The 20,162-nt window shown below is 38.1% G+C and overlaps 1 protein-coding gene across 3 annotated transcripts in view; it reads left to right on the forward strand.

The window, feature by feature from the left end:
• Positions 1-20,162, forward strand: part of NRBF2 (nuclear receptor binding factor 2) — a 35,048-nt gene that overhangs the window by 5,485 nt on the left and 9,401 nt on the right. The window contains exons 1-3 of one of the 3 annotated variants that reach the window (XM_049646145.1): positions 12,705-12,790; positions 17,232-17,292; positions 17,762-17,802. In XM_049646145.1, the coding sequence (XP_049502102.1) occupies positions 17,779-17,802 (24 nt within the window). In that variant the 5' untranslated portion in view covers positions 12,705-12,790; positions 17,232-17,292; positions 17,762-17,778. Of the gene's footprint in view, positions 1-12,704; positions 12,791-17,231; positions 17,293-17,761; positions 17,803-20,162 lie in introns of those variants that run through there. The other 2 variants (XM_049646144.1, XM_049646146.1) reach the window with 2 other exon arrangements.

Raw genomic sequence — 20,162 nt, forward strand, 5'->3', positions numbered from 1 at the left:
CTGCCTCTGCCTCTGCCTCTGCCTCTGCCTCTGCCTCTGCCTCTGCCCGCATTGTGCATGCATGCACACACTATCAACAATAGCCAAAGTATGGAAAGAGCCCAAATGTCCGTTGATGGATGAATGGATAAAGAAGATGTGGTATATATATACAATGGAATATTACTCGGCAATCAAAAAGAATGAAATCTTGCCATTTGCAACTACGTGGATGGAACTGGAGGGTATTATGCTAAGTGAAATTAGAGAAAGACAAAAATCACATGACTTCACTCATATCAGGACTTTAAGAGACAAAACAGATGAACATAAGGGAAGGGAGACAAAAATAATATAAAAACAGGGAGGGGGACAAAACAGAAGAGACTCATAAATATGGAGAACAAACTGAGAACAAACTGGAGGGGTTGTGGGAGGGGGAATGGGCTAAATGGGTAAGGGGCACTAAGGAATCTCCTCCTGAAATCATTGTTGCACTATATGCTAATTTGGATGTAAATTTAAAAAAAAAACAAAAAAAAACCCAACAGTAGGAATTTAAAAATAAAAGTAAATATAGCATAAAAAAATAAACATTAAAAAGAAAATTAAAAAAAAAAGAGTTGGACACTTAACTGGCTGAGCCACCCAGCCATCCCTCATCCATTTTGAATTTATTTTTGTGTATGATGAAAGAAAGTGGTTCACTTTCATTCCTCATGTTGTTCAGTTTTCCCAGCTCCCCAAAGACTTTACTAATAGTCTACTGTTGACTGGAAGTCTTACCAATAACATAAACAGTAACATGTATTTATATGTTATACATATTATGTACTATATTAACAATAAACTAGAGAAAAGAAAATACTAAAGTCATAAGGAGAATACTTTATAGTACTGCACTGTATTTATTGAAAAAAATCCATATATAAGTGGACCATGCAGTTCAAATCCATGTTGTTAAAGGGTCACCTGTGTTATTTATCTTCTTAGTAACTGTTATTTCCCCATTTTACTGATGAAGACATTGACATGCAGAATAAGTGGTGACAGTGGGATTTGAAAGCAAGGTTCTCATTAAAATATTGGTCTTACTATTAGATCAGTGTTTGCCCATGTTTTGACTGGGATCCACAATTAGAGATTTTTACATAATGATCAGTACACACATACATATGTATATACTATGTAGAGCTGTCGCATTATGCATATGTCTCTTGGGATTGTGTAAAATGCAAGGGCCCTCATAAATTTCACCCAAAACAAAAACTGAAACTGAAACATTATGATGCCATAAATGTATGTCTGTGTGTATATGCACATATATAGAGTATGTATATATATATTTATAATACTGTGTATCATGCACTCTAATATTTACTAAGATTTTTTAAAATGCTGGTTTTGGGACGCCTGGGTGGCTCAGTCGGTTAAGCGTCTGACTTTGACTCAGGTCATGATCTCACTTCCTGAGTTCCAGACCTGCATCCGGCTCTGGGCTGACATCTCTGAGCCTGGAGCCTGCCTCCGATTCTGTGTCTCCCTCTCTCTCTGCCCCTCCCCTGCTTGTGCTCTGTCTCTGTCTCTGTCTCTCAAAAACAAATAAATGTTAAAAAAAAAAAAATTTTTTTTAATGATGGTTTTGACCCACTAAATTGATTTCAGAACTCATTGGTGGATTGTATCCTGTAATTTGCCTTCACAGCAGATGGCGGCAGTTCTGAAAAAAAGCAACTGAAAATGAGGTAGAAAAAAAGATGCAGCAGAGCTGCATGTGGGAGAAGTTGATCCTTAGACTTAAAATCAAAAACAGGTCTTGGCCTTCTCTAACACTTGAGCAGTTATCTTAAGTGTGATTGCATTACATTAGTTTGACCGAGGTCAATTCAGTACTTAGGAGATACCACTTGCACTTGCCACTTACAGTGAATTGATGGTGGAAGGGAGAGTGAATGCGACTTCTCCGTTGCTCTCTATTGAAGACCCTACCACAAGGTTCAAGAGTACATTATATTTTCCTCTGCCTTTTTGATACTGTGTTTGGTATGGTGTTCCTTTTCTTGTCATCTTTACATACACAGCTTTCCCCAGGGACACGGAAATAATTAAATGGAAAGTAATAGAAAGTAACACTGTTTTCCTTTGGGGAAAAAAAGACAATATTTAATCTGTACTTAAATAAAAATTTTTTGAAGTTTATTCATTTTTGAGAGAGAGAGAGTAAGCAGGAGAGGGGCAGAGAGAGAGGGATACATAGAATCAGAAGCTCCAGGCTCCCCGCTGTCAGCACAGAGCCAGACACGGACGGGACTCGAACTCATGGGGCTCCAACTCATGGGGCTGGAGCTCACGAACCGTGAGATCATGACCTGAGCTGAAGTCGGACGCTTAACGGACTGAGCCACTCAGGCGCCCCAGTCTATTTCTGAAGCAGTTAGCATGTGGAAGTAGAAGGTACTTCTTGGTGGCTGCAGTCATTAAGTGATCTAGTTTTAGCTAGGATTTTCATTGGTTGCAGATGATGAGAGCCACTTCAGATTAGTTTATGCCAAAAGGGATAATTTATTGAAAGGGTAATTGATTGGAATCCAAAGAAAGGTGCAGGAAGGGCAGGGCTACATTGCAGGTAGGTCTAAGAAAGTATGGGACCTGAGGCTTAAAGATGATCAGATTCTCCCTCTGCCACTTCAGGCTTGACTGCTTTATGTCTCTGCAGACTTAGTTAATTCCTGAATGTCACAGTAGTTAGAACCACTTAACACTTTCTTGACATATTCTCTGTCCCTAAGTTTGAAAATGCAGTGGAATGAATTCTTTAGTGTCCAGGGGATGAGGTAATTAAGAATATGGCAGTTTCCACAAGAATCATATTGATTGCCTGGAAGAAGGGCAGTTCACAGAGACCAGTGGGATGTGTGTAAAGGGTTGGCTCTTCTGAGGAGGATTCAGCAAGGGAGGAATCTGTACAGGGCACACAGTAAGACGTTACTGTTTTACTTTTTATAAAGGTTTTAGAACATTTTGTAGTAGCGTGCTTTCATTTTTTTTAAAACTTAAAAAAAAATTTAAGTTTATTTGAGAGAGAAAGATAGAGGGAGAGAGAGAGTATCCCAAGTAGGCTCCACACTGTCAGTGCAGAGCCCCATGCAGGGCTCCAATTCACAGACTGTGAGATCATGACCTGAGCCGAAACTAAGTCGAATGCTTAACTGACTGAACCACCCAGGTGCCCCTTGTGCTTTCATTTTTACTTGAGAGGGAGTAGGAAAATTCTGATTAAAATGTCCTAGAGATTGGGTGGATGAAATAGTGAATGAAGTAAATGTATCAAAGACCAACTCTTTTTCTGTATATATGTATATCCATATATATAGTTATTTTAAATTTTGATGCAGAATTTGATTCTGATATTTTTCTGAAATACAGTAATGTTCTGTCAGCATTTTCCAGCCTTTGGTTTTGTTACCAACTTTTATTTTTATTTTTTATTTTTTTAATGTTTGTTTTTAAGAGAGAGAGGGGCGGAGACAGGGTATGAGTGAGGGAGGGGCAGAGACAGAGGGAGACACAAAATCCAAAGCAGGCTCCAGGCTCTGAGCAGTCAGCACAGAGCCTGATGCGGGGCTCAAACTCATGAACCATAAGATCATGACCTGAGCTGAATCAGATGCATAACCGTCTGAGCCACCCAGGCGCCCCTGTTACCAGCTGTAAACATGACTTCTTCCATTCTTCCCTGCAACTTACCATTCATTCCCTCCTCCAACTAACCAACAAATATTACGAGTAACTACCTTCTTGTCAGGTACTGTTCTGGACCTCAAGGACTTAACAGTGAATAGGACAAAGTCCCCAATTCTTACAGAACTTTCATCCCATGTCTCTAGTTTTCTTTTCATCTATTGTATCCTCTTTCTGTATTTTCTTTAACATCTTAAGCATAGTTGCTTTGAGTTCCATGGGGTGTTAATTTCAACATGGATTATCTCTGGATCTGTTTTCATTGTCTTTGTCTTTATTATCAATCACTTTTTCCTACTTCACATGCTTAGTAAGGTTATTTTAATATTTCATGCATTGTGGATGATATGTTGTAGAGACTGAAGTTAGCATCTTCTCTAAAGAGTGTTTTGTTCTGGTTGGCGGTTAAAATACTGGCAGATCACCGTGATCCATCTAAACTTGGTTTTAGGCTTTATTAGGGTGGGTCTATTTTAGTTTTACCCATAATGCCTAGAGTGTGATTCTTACTCCTGGGGCTGACCTCTCTGGATTCTCAACTGAAAGTCTCCGGTGTTCACCAGCATCACTATACTCTTCAGGTCTAAACTACAGCCTGTCTTCCCAACATCGTGTAGCTTGTGAATTGTCTGCTTAGAGTGTCTGCTAGGCCTCCTGGAATTATAACCTGGTGCATGTGCAGCTTAGACGTTGGCTACAGACCTGAAAGGACTTTTGTATGCATATTTTTAGGTTGTCGTCTTCAGTGTAATTCTTTCCAATCCTGGACCCTCCTCAAATTCCAACCTTTTTGCTCTACTCTTCATTTCTTTTCCCCAAGTAGATACCACCTTCTGCTTGGGTTTTGTTTTTCTGCACTGCATTTTGGAAAGTGCTCTCAGAAAGAAAGCCTCACCTTGCACTTTTTCCTTCTCTTAAAGTTGTAGCCTTCTGTTATTTTTTTGTTCAGTGTAAAATGTTTTTATATATTGTATCCAGCTTTGTAATTGTCTACAGCTGGAGGGTAAGACAATGCTTAGCTTGCTCATCTCCATGAGAATTCAAGAGGTTCTCAAAGCAAAATTACATCAGTTTATTAATAAACTCTAAATGCCAGAAAGTACTTAAATATGAGATTATAGTATCATGAAATCTAATACTCAGTGATAGGGTATCACAGTCTTACGAGGATTGGCCAGTCACTGCTTTCCCTATTTAAACATTATCTATTTCTAGGGGCATCTGGCTGGCTCAGTTAGTAGAGCACACAACTCTTGATCTTGGGATTGTGAGTTCAAGCCCTATGTTGGGAATAGAGCTTACTTTAAAAAAAAAAAAAAAAAAAAAGATTTATTTCTAAATAGAATTTGAGGCAGCTTACAATAAAAGACAAAGATGCCATACTATTAGTATATGAGATATGAGTTATACAGCAACTTATTCCAAAATTTAGGAGCTTAAAACAGCACACATTTGTTTTCTCATAGGTTCTGTGAGGCAGGAATAACGATATGGCTTAGCTGGGTCCTCCTTCAGGATTTCTCATAAGACTGCCATCAAGGTGTCATCTGGGGCTGTGGTCCCATTTGAAGGCTCCACTGGGGCAGGAGCTGCTTCCAAGCTCACTCACATGGCTGATGGTAGAATTCAGTTCCTTGAGGACTTTTGAATCAGCTTTTGGATTCAGTTCCTTGCTGGCTGTTGGCAGACTACCCTCAGTTCCTTCCCTGAGAGCTTTTTGGTAGGGCAGCCTGCAACATGACCCTTGGCTTTATTAAAGTGAGTAAGGGAGGGGCACCTGGGTGGCTCAGTACCCTAAGCCTCCTGACTCTTGATCTCCTCTCAGGTTATGATCTCAAGGTTCCTGAGATTGAGCCCCTTGTCAGCTCTGTGCTGGCAGGTGTGGAGACTGCTTGGGATTCTCTCTCTCCCTCCCTCCCTCCCTCCCTCTCTCTGTTTCTCTCTCTCTGCCCCTCCCACCTCTCCCCAGCTCTCTTTCTCTATCAAATCAACATTTTAAAAAAGTGAGCAAGGGGGGAGTGAATGCTACCAAGATGGAAGCCAGTGTCTTTTGTAACTAATCAGAGGAGCAACATCCCCTCCCCTTTGCTGTATTCTATTCCTTAGATGCAGGTCACTAGGTTTAGTGCACATTAGAGGGGAAGAGATTACATACAGGTATGAATACCGGAAGGCAGGGGTCATTGGGAGCTATGATATAGCTATGATATAACTGCTTACCAACAGTTGTTGATAAAGAAGTAAAGAAAATAAGAAAATCAACAAAGAATATCAAGAAAATATAATTTTGTGGAACATCAAACTAATAAGCTGCACAGCAAAGGGAATCATTAACAAAATGAAAAGTGAAAAGGCAACCTGCTGAATGGGAGAAAATATTTGCAAATCATGCATCTGATAAGGGGTTAGTGTCCAACAAAATACATAAAGAATTCATACAACTCAATAGCAAAAAGAACAAACAGTCCAATTAAAAAATGGACAGAGAATCTGAAAAGACATTTTTCCAAAGGAGACATCCACATGGCTAACTGGTACGTGAAAAGATCCTTAATAATCACTGATCATCAGGGGAATGCATATCAAAGCCACATGAGATATCATCTCACCCATGTTAGTGTTTATTTTTGAAAGGGGGAGGAGGGGCAGAGAGAGAGGGAGACACAGAATCCAAAGCAGGCTTCCAGGTTCTGAGCTGTCAGCACAGAGCCTGATGTGGGCTCACAAACTCACAAACAGTGAGATCATGACCTAAACAGTGAGATCATGACCTGAGCCGAAGTCGGATGCCTAACTGACTGAGCCACCCAGGCACCCCTCATCTCACCCATGTTAGAATGGCTAGTATCAAGAAGACTAGAAATAACAAGTGTTGGCTGTGATGTGGAGAAAAGAGAACCCTTGTGTACTATTGGTGGGAATGCAAATTGGTGCAGGCACTATGAAAAACAGTATGGAGGTTCCTCAAAAAATGAAAAATAGACATCATGGGGCACCTGGGTGGCTCAGTCAGTTAAGTGTCCAACTTCAGCTAAGGTCGTGATCTTGTGGTTTGTGGGTTCAAGCCCCACGTCAGGCTCTGTGCTGATGGCTCAGAGTCTCGAGCCTGCTTTGGATTCTGTGTCTCCCTCTCTCTGCCCCTCCCCTGCTTGTGCTCTCACTCTCTCTCAAAAATGAGTGAACAGTAAAAAATTTAAAAAAAAAAAGAAAAATAGAGATACCATATGATCCAGCAGTTCCACTTCTGGGTATTTGAAGAAAACAAAAACACTAACTTGAAAAGATATACAGACTATTTGTAACAACCAAGATATGAAAATAAGTGCCCATTGATGGATGAATGGATAAAGATGTGGTATTTATATAATGAATATTATTTAGCCACAAAAAAACCCAGAGTCTTTCCACTTATGAAACATAAATGGAGATAGAGGGCATTATGCTATTTGAAAAAGTCAGAGAAAGACAAATTTAAGTGATTTCACTTACAGATGGAACTTAAAAGGCAAAACAAAACAAAAACCCAAACTCATAGATCGGTAGTTGCCACGGTGACTAAGGTTAAAATGGATGAAGGAGGCCAGAAGGTACAAACTTGCAGTTATGAATAAGTCCTGGGATGCAATATATAACATGGTGACTATAGTTAATAATACTGAATTACATATTTGAAAGTTGCTAAGACAGTAGACCTTAAAAGTCTTGAGCAGAAGAAAAATTTTTTTTATAACAGTGTATGGTGTATGATGTTAAAAGACTTACTGTCGTAATTGTTTTGCAATATATACAAATATCAAATCATGTACACCTGAAACTAAATAAATGTTTTATATGTCAACTATACCTGAATTAAAAAATATGTATATCCTGTGGGACACAGCTACTAATGATTAGTTAACTGTGACCTATTAGAATGATAAAAGATAATTAGGACAGAAAAGAAAACACCATTTTTTTTTTTTTTAAGTATAGTTGACATAGTGTTATATATTAGTATTAGGTGTACAACATAGTGTTTTGATAGTTGTATACATTACTCAGTGCTCACCATAATTAGTCACCATCTGTCACCATACAATGTTATTAGAATATTATGGACTTTATACCCTATGCTGCACTTTTCATCTCTGTGACTTATAAGTGGAAGTTTTTATTTCTTAGTCCTCTTTACTTCATCTGTCAACCCACCCTCTTCCCTGTATTTATGAGTCTGTTTCTGTTTTGTTTGTTAGTTTAGAAAACACGGATTTTTATGAAAGATTTATACATTTTTATAAGAAATCCAGAGGGTTAAAACAGACAAAAAATTGAGCTCATTTATTTACCAGCTAGGGAGATGAAAATGAGTTAATGGAGTTTACGCTCTTGAAGAGTGTTACATTGCCTTTTCTAACAGTTTCCTGGTCAGTATTGATACTTTATTTAAGAAAAAAAAAAAAAAAGCTTAATTTGGTCAGTACTCAAAATAGATGCATTCTTAAACATTAAATTGAATTGTTAGTGAAACCACTCAAAGACCTGGAGTGTCTTTTATCCTTTCTGAATGAATATGCAATATTAAGATAAAGCCTTTTCCATAAATCTTACTGCATCTTGAAATACTTGGCAAAAGAAAAACGTGTTAACAGAATTAAAATATATGAGTGCCCAGGGGCACCTGGGTGGCTCAGTCAGTTGAGCATTAGACTCTTGATATCAGCTTGGGTCATGATCCCACAGTCATGGTGGGATGAGCCCCTTGTTGGGACCCACCCTCACTGTGGATCCCACGTAAGATTTTCTCTCTCTCCCTCTCCCTCCCTCTTCCCCCCCCCTTAAAAAAATTAAAGATATATATATATATATAGAGAGAGAGAGAGAGAGAGATCTACGTAGATAGATATATATATGTATATGAGTGCCCAAACTGCTTTTAGAATCTCTCACCAACATTTTCCATTTCAGTTGCTTTTTGTTGCTGTTTTGAGTTACTGAAGAAACATAGTTATGGACTTAACATTTAATGGCTGTGATTCTACCAAGAGCAGTATTTAAAGAGATCAGTTTTAAACTAGAGATTTGTTTTAAATGTTTGTTTATTTTTGAGGGAGAGAGACACAGAATCTGAAGCAGGCTCCAGGCTCTGAGCTTACCAGCACAGAGCCCAACATGTGGCTCGAACTCACGAACATGAGATCATGACCTGAGCCGAAGTTGGACGCTTAACTGACTGAGCCACCCAGGTGCCCCTAAATTAGAGATCTTTAAATTTTGTTTTAAAAATAAGAGGTATTAAAAATAATCATAAAAATAAGAAGTATTACCAAGATAATTTTCCTATAGTATCTTCAGTTAGGGGAAAAAAACAAAACAATTTAGTCTAGTCTCCCCAACTATATATTGTGAACTTAATGGCAGGGATTGCCATAGCTTTTATTGTCTTTTAACTAATTTTCACTGTACTCTCATTTTAGAGATGGGAAAACTCAGGCAGAAAGTTAAGAAAGCCAGTTTCATGTGTCTAATTAAAGTGTTCAAGCTAAGATTTGAATCTAGGCAGTCAAGCTCTGTACAGAGACTCTGCTTGCTGGGTGTGTAACAGGAGCTTAGTAGGAACTGTATTTTATTATTTTTTTTTTTTGAAGTTTATTTATTTGGAGGGCAGGGAGGGGCAGAGAGAGAGGGAGAGAGAATCCCAGGTAGGCTTCTCTGTGCTGTTAGTGCGGATCCCACAAACCGGGAGATCATGACCTGAGGCGAAATTAAGAGCCTGCCGCTCAACTGACTGAGCCACCCTGGCACCCCTGCATTTTTTTTAAATAGGGAATTTGATTGCTGTGGTGCCAGATAACCTAGAGTAGGTGTGTGTTTTTAAATGAGATGTAACTCTTGAATTGGCAGAGTGATCAGAGCTTGAACTTTACATGGGAAGGTTTTAGGGAAGTCAGGACAGGTATGAGATCCTATTCTCACCACTTGAGAACTTTTTGTGTGTTTCTTTGGTATTTAATAATTTATTCTGTTATTATGGAGCTTGAAGTTTATTTAGGGAGTTGTACTTCATAGTACAACGTAGAAAGTGGTTAATATCATCAGAGGCATAGAAGAGGCAACCTCAGAGAGCATCTCTTCCTGCTTTGCAAAGGGTATCCCAGAGCCAGCAGCTTCAGCTACATGTGGGTAGAATCTCGACCCCCTGTTCTAGACCTACTGAATCAGAGTCTGCATTTTAACCAGATCCCCAGGTGATTTGTATTCCACTAAAACTTGAGTAGCACCTATATAGTCCATGTCTGTCGTCTTACAGGTTCATCACCTGTAAACAGACCCTGAAGGATGAAATAATTTAGCTGGTTAGTGGGAGAGCCAAGACTTGTGCCCAGAGCCCTGGCTTCGTGGTAAGGCTGGATCTGTACTTTGCCGTCCACAGTTAGGAGATACTTTGGAATTTCAGAGTTTTGTCTCTTACGTAGGGCTTCTTTCAAACCTCAGAAAGGTTAAGGCACATGCAAATTCACCCCTTCCTTTGTGGGTTCCCCCACACACACACCTAGAACCTTGTTGATTGCCATTTGCTTTAACTATATTATCAGAACACATAGAGAAATCATGTTGATTATAACTTAGTTTTCTTCGTGTATATTCTCTTCCCAAAAGATCTGTGTCATTTCTAGGTACCAAAAGATACTCCTGTGTTCAGGACGTATTTTATGCTCAGTTAAAAGTGTTTTAAGCCCCTAGCCATTTCTTTTACCCGTCATTATTTTCAGGAATAAATTGAGACTTAGGGACAAAGCTTGTTTAGTTATTATTTGAAGAGTAAACAGCCTCTGAAACAGTTGAAATGGATGATCTTGCTTTTAAATAGTGTTGTGTCTTCCTGACATAAATAGAAGGGAAAATGTAAACAAGCATGCATTGCTGATTTCTACTTTTGTCTTCACCTCTGTTTTACATTGAGTGTGATTTGCAAACATGCCCAGAATATTTCTACTCTGTTGCAAAAGTGATTCTCTGAAGTATTTTTATGAGACATCTGTGGCACAGTTTTTGAAAAGCATTCAAGATAAATCACTTTACACCTGACAGAACAGATTTGCTTTTTGCTTTGTTAAAAAATTGAGGTAAAGGGGCGCCTGGCTGGCTGAGTCGGAAGAGCATGCAGCTCTTGATCTCTGGTCCCGAGTTCAAGCCCCACATTTAAGTTAAGGTTACTAAAAAAAAAAATAACAATAAATAAAGATTTAAAAATTGAGGTAATACACATAGCGTAAAATTTATCCTTTCTCATTTTTAAGTACACAGTTTAGTAGCAAGTATATTCATTTGTGCAACAGGTCCCCAGAACCTTTCACCTTGTAAAATTGAAACTCTCCACCTTAACTCACTTTTCTCTCCACCCCCTGGCAACCACCATTTCACTTTCTGTTTTTATGAGTTTCACTACTTTAGATATCCATATAAGTGAGATCATATAGTATTTGTCTTTTTGTAACTGGCTTATTTATTTTAATTTTTTAAAATTTATTTTGTGGGGGGTGGGAGAATGTGAGCAGGGGAGGGGCAGAGAGAGGGAGAGAGAATCTCAAGAAGGCACCACTCTGTCAGCACAAGTTCAATGCGGGGCTTGTACTCCTAAACTGAGATCATGACCTGAGCCAAAATCAAGAGCGATGCTTAACCGACTGAGCCACCCAGGTGCCCCTTTTATATTTTATTGTTAACATAATGTCCTCAGAGTTCATGTTGTAGCATGCATCAGAATTTCCTTCTTTTTCAAGGTTTAATAATAATTCTATTATATATGTGTGTATATACATATATAAATATATAGAGACATTTGGGTTGCTTCCACCTTTTTTTGACTGTTGTGATTGATGCTGCTATGAAGATGGGTGTACGATGCTTTTTACTTTTTTTAAAGCAGCGTTTCTAAATCATCTGTGAGTTTGTTAGTGAGGAAAACTACCTAGTTAGAAAAATTGACTTTGATCATTTCTGACTTGCTCCTTGTCTGCTAACTGTGGAACCTTAGGTCAGATATGTCTGCTGCACATCCTCATGTAAGAAAGGGAATCACATTCATAAAGTTGTAGTAATTCTTTTTTTCTTTTTTAATTTTTTTAAATGTTTATCTGTTTTTGAGAGAGAGTGCAAGCGAGCATGAGTGGGGGAGGGGCAGGAGGAGAGAGAGAGAGAGAGAGAGAGAGAGAGAGAGAGAGAGAGAGAGAGACATAGAATCCAAAGCAGGCTGCAGGCTCTGAGCTGTAAGCACAGAGCCTGGTGCGGACTCGAACTCATGAACCATGAGATCATGCCCTGAGCCGAAGTTGGATACTTAACCGACTGGCCACCAGGTGTCCCATGTTGTAGTAATTCTTAAAGTGTAGCACACATGTAAAGAGGCCAGTGACTACTTATTAATCCATTTACCTTTACATTTGGGGGCACTTGAGCCATTTGCTTTCACATCTGAGTTTGTTGTTTTGGTCAGTGTTACCTGAAAAAAAAATCACTGTAATATTAAATATTGGTATAATTCTTTAGCTGTACAGTATACAGATTTTTATCTTAAATAGTAACTTTAATGTTGAAAGGAAAGAATGAGTTAATAGCTTGAATTTTACTATTTTATAATTTCCTTATTATAGTTTATAAACTATACAAACTAGTGAAAGGATCTACAAGATAGCTTTTGTTTTGAAAGGAGGTTGTTAAAAGTCAAGTAAATAAATATACAATCTGTGATTGTAACTCTTGGTTAATCTCTGAAGAATGGAAGAATGTGACTCATTGAAGGAGCTCAGCGCTGGTGTTAAACTTGATAGTTTATTGGTAGAGTTGAGAAAAGATGCCAGTCCTCAGATGCTACCTGTTAGATTTCTCATAGATACATCTGTAATGGTTTGCTGGGTGGCAAAAAAAGGCATTATTTATCTTGTCAAAAAATTTTAAGTCGTGTCTTTTTATATAATTTGGAGGAACTTAGGAATGTTTGTCTTCTAGGCTCATCAACAGAGCAGACGAGCAGATCGTTTATTAGCTGCAGGAAAATACGAAGAGGCTATTTCTTGTCACAAAAAGGCTTCAGGTGAGTATTCTTTTAAAGAAATACCAAGTCTAAACTGGAGGGCAGTTTCTTTTCTCCAGTATCTCTCAACAGTTTATTCAGAATGAAAGTCACAATAGTAATGATGTGCTGTTGGCCTGCATATACAAGGTTGACAGTATTCACCTACCAGAATGTCAGTTTGGACTATTTTTCAAGTGAGTATCTTGGATTTCCCAGTTCTTCCTAACCTTGTCTTTCTAAACCATGAAGGTTGTGTATGCAATACTGGTTGTATATGCAAAATGACTCCTGGACACAGCTTTCTGAACCTGGAGAACCCTAAAGATAGAAGTGATTGCAAGATATCTGTCAATATACATCTTAGTTACTATGGAAAATGGATTTCAGTTAGTTAGCCATTTTGGGTTATGAAAGTAATAACCAACTTAATTCTAACCATTTAATTTTCACTGGATTTCTAAGATGCTGATAATACTCTTCTGTGGTCTTCCTTAGTTTCCTTCTGAATATTTCATCTGTACATTCATGCCTATGGTGTCATGCTGATGATAGCTTGCTTTTAGGTATGAAATTTAGAATTAATGACTTCTTATCAAACACCTAATTTTATCCCAATCAGTCCCACAGTCTAGCATATGCTGAAATCAAATAGATTTTTGGGGTCTGTTTTGTACAGACTGGTTTCAGTTGGCTAATTAACCTAAAAGCTTTGAGGAGGGAGTGTTTTACTTATGCTGCATTAAAAATAGGCCACCTTTCTTAGAACAAATCTTATAGTCTTTCTGTTAGAGGAAAACACTTTCTTTTTCTTCTAGGCCACTGCAGTGATTAAAGCCATGTTCTTTCTTGGCAGAATATACCCCTCCAGTGTTGCCTTACTGCTGAAATACCACACAGTGGACCCTGGTTTGAATAAGTCCTTTTATGTTAGTGATTTTTGCCTACATGTCCATGATTTTTAGAAAAAAATTCGAGTCTTATTTAAAAAAATTTTTTTAATGTTTATTTTTGAGACAAAGCACAAGCGAGGAGGGGGAGGGGCAGAGAGAGAGAGGGGGAGACACAGAACAGAGCCTCACACAGGGCTCGAACCCATGAGCTGCGAGATCATGACCTGAGCCAAAGTCAGACGTTTAACTGACTAAGCCACCCATGCACCCCTCAAGTCTTATTTTTAAAGAATGAGTTTTGCCACTGAAGTGTACTCCTTCAGCTGTAGGGCTGAGTGCATACCCCATAAGTCTTTGTGAATTTTTATAGGGAGTTTTATGGGGAGCTTTATGCAACATTAAACTTGGCAGCTAGTACTCTTTAAATCTTTCATAAACCATATTTTGTTATGAATGAAATTGTTATAGTCACTATACAGAAAAGTCAGTGTACTGGGTTGCCTGAGTGGCTCAGTCAGTTAAGTGGCACTTGATTTCTGTTCAGGTCATGATCTCACAGTTCATAAGTTCAAGCCACACATCAGGCTCTGTGCTGTGGAGCCTACTTGGGATTCTCTCACTCTCTCTCTTTCTCTGCCCCTCCTCTGCTCACGTGTTGTCTCTCTCAAAATAAATAAACAAGCTTAAAAAAAAAAAAAAGAAAATATATTACACTATTTAAAAAACAACAACAATAGTGTTGTGGGTGAATGCCCCAGTGAAGTAATACCTCTGGTTAAATAACCCAGAGTCTTTGTGGTTACATGTATATAAAATATATCACAATGGAATGATCAGTATATGTTGTGCATTGAGCGTTAGGAGGTTCTGAATATATAAAAGGGAGAAACGTTTCTTTCATTCCTAATCTGCGTCCCTGTCTTTGAGGAATTAAAACCAATATTGGGCTTTACACGCCTTTCCCCACTTTCTCAGTATCTACAATCTGTGACATTCTCAGGGGTAGAAAAGATAAAGGCAGCCTTTTGGATCCCATTAGTTTTAATTAGGGAGATAGAACTCAAGTGTGATCAGTTAATCCCACTGAGCTGATTTGATTTGGAGTTTAGACTGGGTTAAAAATAGCCTTGTGTTTTTTAGAGTGGAGTTGTGAATGTAATGCTAATTTGAAAATTGACGTGGTTGGAATAAGCTTAGTATTTTCTAAATTGACTTATATCTGGGGCTTATAGCAGAGATGCTTTGGGAGGTATGGGTGTAAATATATTCTGAAGGGATTTATTTTAGAAATATGATAGGGAAGGGCGCCTGGGTGGCTAAGTTGGTTAAGTGTCCAACTTCAGCTCAGGTCATGATCTCACGGTTTGTGGGTTCAAGCCCATGTTGGGCTCTGTTCTGACACCTGGGAGCCTGGAGCCTGCTTTCAATTCTGTGTCTCCTTCCCTCTTTGCCCCTCCCCTGTTTGCTTGCTCTCTCGAAAAGAAATAAACATTAAAAAAAATATGATAGGGAAGGTCATCATCTGAGAATGACTGATAAAAAGGAAAGCCTGAAATAGAGAACTTAAGGGCAAAGGAGGTGCCTCTTCTCAAACTATGAAAGATCAGAGGAGATTCTGGGACATAAACATTTACCCTGAGATTACATAGCTAAACTCATAGCCTCTATACTTTGTGATCTTCTGATGGGTGTTTTTTTTTTTTAAGTAAGCTCTACACCTGACATGGCTTGACTCCAGGATTGTCAGAAAAATCTGTTGCTCAGAAACCTTGATTAGCAGCTATAGCTGGATAGAATTCTTGCTCATAGTCTTACACAGTCCACTTGCCTAAGTGGGTTTCTTTTCTTTGACAAACAGCAAAAAGAGCAAAAGCTTAAATGTGAAGTTGATAATAGCCATTTATAGTGCTTAGAACTCCAGCAGTTTAGAAGATGAGCAGACCTCAGAGTTCACAGTGTCTACATATACTTGGTTGAAACCTATCTTGACCCGGACCTTCCTATGAAGCTATGGCAGCATGAAAATGATTCTGAGCAGATCAGTCTTTGTCATTCAGAGGCAATATTTTGCTGTGTGTGTGAGATATTCGGTTGTGACTCTGGAACAAATTCATGACTATGTAATCAGATGAAATTTTTTTCTTTTATTAAGACCCAAATATTATTTATTTATTTATTTTTACTTTTTTTTTTTTTTTTTTTAAAGTAATCTCTATACCCAGTGTGAGGCTTGAACTCACAACCCCAAGATCAAAAGTCACACACTCTACCAAGTGAACCAGCTAGATGCCCCCTTAAGACCCAAATTGTAAATTAAAACATGGGAAATACTTTAAGTGGCAGTGTGACTCTTGATTTTTTTTTGGCTTTGGAAACTCATGTCCTTGGGTATTCTGTACTGTCATGTTATAGTTGCAAGGTTCTACAAAGGCTGTCCAGTTGGTTTAAGCCTGGTTTTATGAAACTGTTCCCTTTGTTTAAAAAGTGAATTTACAGCAAACTGTAGTTCAGATGGGGAGACGATGGTATGTGGAAATAATAGGGAAGTTCATCCACACTGTATTGCTGCAATAGATAAGAGTGTCTCAACAGCCTTAAACATGAAGAAAAAGACAAAGAAATAGTCTGTATGCAGTTATATAGACTTACTATAGGAATAAAAGACACAAAAGTTGAGGAAAAAATTTAAGTATGGCTAGAGCAAAGGCTATATAGCCAACTCTGTTTTACTGTTGGGGAAGGACCATCCAGTTAATCCGTATCTTAAAGATTATGGTATAACCTAGCAGGCAACAGTTCTAAGTCATGAACTCAAAATCATTAAAATATTTGGCTTTAAGATGACAGAAACATTGCCCTGTAAGATCTGCAAAAAGGCAAAAAGGAACTTAATGTAGGGATGAGAGATACTGAGACGTTGATGATAAGAAATAAGAAATAGAGATTGTGTATGATCTATTATGATACTTGTTTATACTCTCTTTTGTTCCAGGCAGTATATAAAAGGTCTTCCAGAGGAATACAACAAAATACAAAATGTAATTAAAAATAAGCAGATGAGGAATCCTTAGAAAGATAAAATGAGGAGTGCCTGGAAATATTGTTCACAAAGTGTACCATGAGTTCTTGCTTATTTGATAGAAGGAGAATTTGGCTTTAAGCTTTTTAGCAGAGAGGAAAAATGTATTTTTACAGTGACTGTTATTTAAATTCAAGTAAATTAAGTCACCCAGGAACTGATCCTAAGGTCAAAGAGAAGCTTAAGTTTATTATTTATTAGGACTATTTAAGGTCTTAATAAAAGACAACAACTTACAATAAATATGTCAACAAGTTCTTAATGGCTTTTAACTACCTGATTCATGCATGGTAGGTTAGGTTGATGGGATAGCTCAGAAATAATTCAATAAAAGTAGTTTTGAAGGAGGCCAAAATGATTTAGTCCAAGTATTCATGTGGTTAAAAAGACACCTGTAATCAATCTCTTGACATTTTTGTGATCATAATAATAAGGTTTTGATAAGGTTTTTGCTTAGTTTTAATCCTCCCTAATCCTATTTTTTTATTAGGCCATCTTTACTTTCTTAATTGTGAAATCTACAAGGATTTTGAAGAGCAGACTCCTTCAAGGTGGGGTAGAGAATATCTACAGTTGATTACCACTGACTTCTTGGAGAAGTTAAGAATCCTGTCTTCTTGGGAGGCTTGGGTGGCTCAGTCAGTTAAGCATCCGACTCTTGGTTTTGGCTCAGGTTATGTTCCTGCAGCTTCGTGGGTTCAAGCCCCATGTCAGGCTCTGTGCTGGCAGTGTGGATCCTGCTTGGGATTCTCTCACTCTCCCCCTCCCTCTGCTCTTTCCGCAGTTGCACTGTCTCTGTCTCTCTCAAAATAAATAAATACAATTTAAGGGAAAAAAAAATCCTATCTTCTTAAAATCCCCACCTTGTTTGATTTTGGGAAGATAATTATGTAGCAGAATTGCTTGGAATTGCTTCTAAAACCAGTTCTTTTTTGTCATAGGAGTGTTGAAATTCTTCCTTTGACCTGTTGATTACAAAATTATGACACTCATTAATGTGCCTTTTTTTTTTTTAACCAGCATATCTTTCTGAAGCCATGAAGCTCACACAGTCTGAGCAGGTGAGACAATTTCTTAATATTTGCATAAGGGTTAGAAGGATTTTCTTGTGGATACTTGAATTGTGTGTAAAATAAAGTATGCCCTTCTCAAAACACTGTAGTCAAAAATACATAAAATGGAAAAGATAGGAGTACTTCAGAAATTAAAACTCAGTGAACTACTGTCGACATCCCAGAGATGGCATGCAGAAACTTCTGTTTTCTATTAGTTACTTCTAGATCTCAGATCGAGTGTTTTCCTTAGAGACTTCTAGGGTCTTTCCTGATCATTAACTCATTTCAGTATTAGCTTAGCTCACAGAAAGTAAGCAGGCCTGGCCAAGGGTCGACCAATTGGACTTCCCTTTGCTTGCCAAAAATAATTTAAATCTGAATTTGTCTTTTCCTGAATTCCTAAACAGTTCTGGTACCTTTATATTTGTTTCACCAATGGCTTTAAATGTTTTCCGTGTTAGGGGAGGGTGTACCTAGGTTTTGAAAATGCCTTCATCCAAAGATGATTTTCTGATTATGCAAGTGGCAGGGTACTTAGGAGATACTCAGTAAATGTTTGTCTAGTTGAATTAAGGAGATCTTTTCTGTGAGGGGATGTCAGTGGCAGGGAGAAAATGCCACTTCCTCAAACTGAACCAAGAAAATCTGAAAGTTGTGTTTTATTTCCTGCACTTCCTTTTGACAGTGTAGAACTGCTCATGTTGGCCACATAATACATACATGCACTGAGCCTTCTGAGCCCCTTAATAAAAAGGGATTTTAGCTAGTTGTAGTATACATCCCTAAAGCAGAAAGTTTTCTAATTTCAAGCTGAATACAGATGGCATTTAAGTTTTTAAAAATCGTATCAGATAGAATTCTATTAAATTGCATTGTCGTTTTTTTTTAGGCCAGTGTTTTTCTCATTTAGAAAATTTTTAAAGTACCCAGCGTGGGGGTGCCTGGGTGGCTTAGTCGGTTAAGCGTCTGACTTTGGCTCAATTCATGATCTTGCAGTTCTGTGAGTTCGAGCCCCACATTGGGCTTTCTGCTGTTAGCATAGAGACTGCTTTGAATCCTGTCCCCTCCCCAATCCCCGGCTCCTCCTCTGCTCTATCTCTCTCTCTGTCCCTACTTTCAAAAATAAATGAAAACATTTTAAAAAATTTAAAAAGTACATAGTATGGTTCACATATTGCCAGGCAATATTTTAAACCAAATATTAAAAAGTTTGTTTCACATACTCTATCTATAGTGAATGTTACTTTTACAAGTAGAAAATTGTTAACAGAAAGTTTCCACAAATACTCACTGACAAAAAACACATTCAGCTTAGAAAATGTTGAATAGTCAACTGTTGAGTAACTTGGGTCTTAGGGATGCAAGCCTCCTGTACAGTTGAAAATCTGCCTGTAATTTTTATACCCCTTCTCCCAAACTTAACTACAATAGCCTACTGTTGAGCAGAAGCCTTAATGATAACATAAACAGTTGATTACATATATTTTGTATGTTAGGTGATTATATACTGTATTCTTGCATGAATGTAAGCTAGAAAAAAGAAAATACTAATATAACAAGGAAAACATTTAAAGTACTATCCTGTATTTGTCGATAAAATAAGTTTATGTTGTCTGTTTATGAGATGAATTGTCTGTTACCACCTATATCAGTACTGTCTTACAGAATACAAGACTGTAGAAATTAATATGTATTACTAACACTAGACATCAAAAATGAAAGTGAAAAACTCGTTTATGTGCAGGTATAACAGTTCATGCACTGATGAAGTCGTAGCAGTGTGATTGCTTTATGGCAGCCTGGTGTAATCCATACTCTTGTTTCACAGTAGCCTAACCTCCACACCACTGTGTGAGTCCTTATAAAGGGTTTATGGTCTACAGTATTACAGTCATCCATAATACAGTATTGGAAACATTATTAACATTTTTAAAAACTCACTTATGTGTGATGATAGGCCAATATGCAGTTTCTCCCAATTATGAGAGAGAGGCATACCTTATGGTAGTGTAATTCTTTGAAAGCAAACTTGTCAAATGGTAAGAAAACTTAATCACGACGCCCATGTGAAGGTAGACTGTTCTTTGCACACAAGCCTTGCACACGACATCCTACACGGTGTGAGTACTTAGGCGGTGATGGTGGTGGCCCAAAAACATCTCCCACGTTCTTGCAGCACAGTTATGTATGGCATGATGATGGTTGACTGATCTTTAAGTGGAAGGAGATCACCAAGGTTGTCACGTTATAATAAAGTCTTTTTTTTTTTTTGCTCACAAATCAGGTTGATGGGGCTCAGGCTCAGCTGGGCAGTTCTCAGGGGTCGAGGGCTGCCATGCGGTCAATGGTGGTAGCTGGTGGTGTCA

Source organism: Panthera uncia, chromosome D2, assembly GCF_023721935.1.
Source record: "Panthera uncia isolate 11264 chromosome D2, Puncia_PCG_1.0, whole genome shotgun sequence".
NCBI lineage: Eukaryota > Metazoa > Chordata > Mammalia > Carnivora > Felidae > Panthera > Panthera uncia.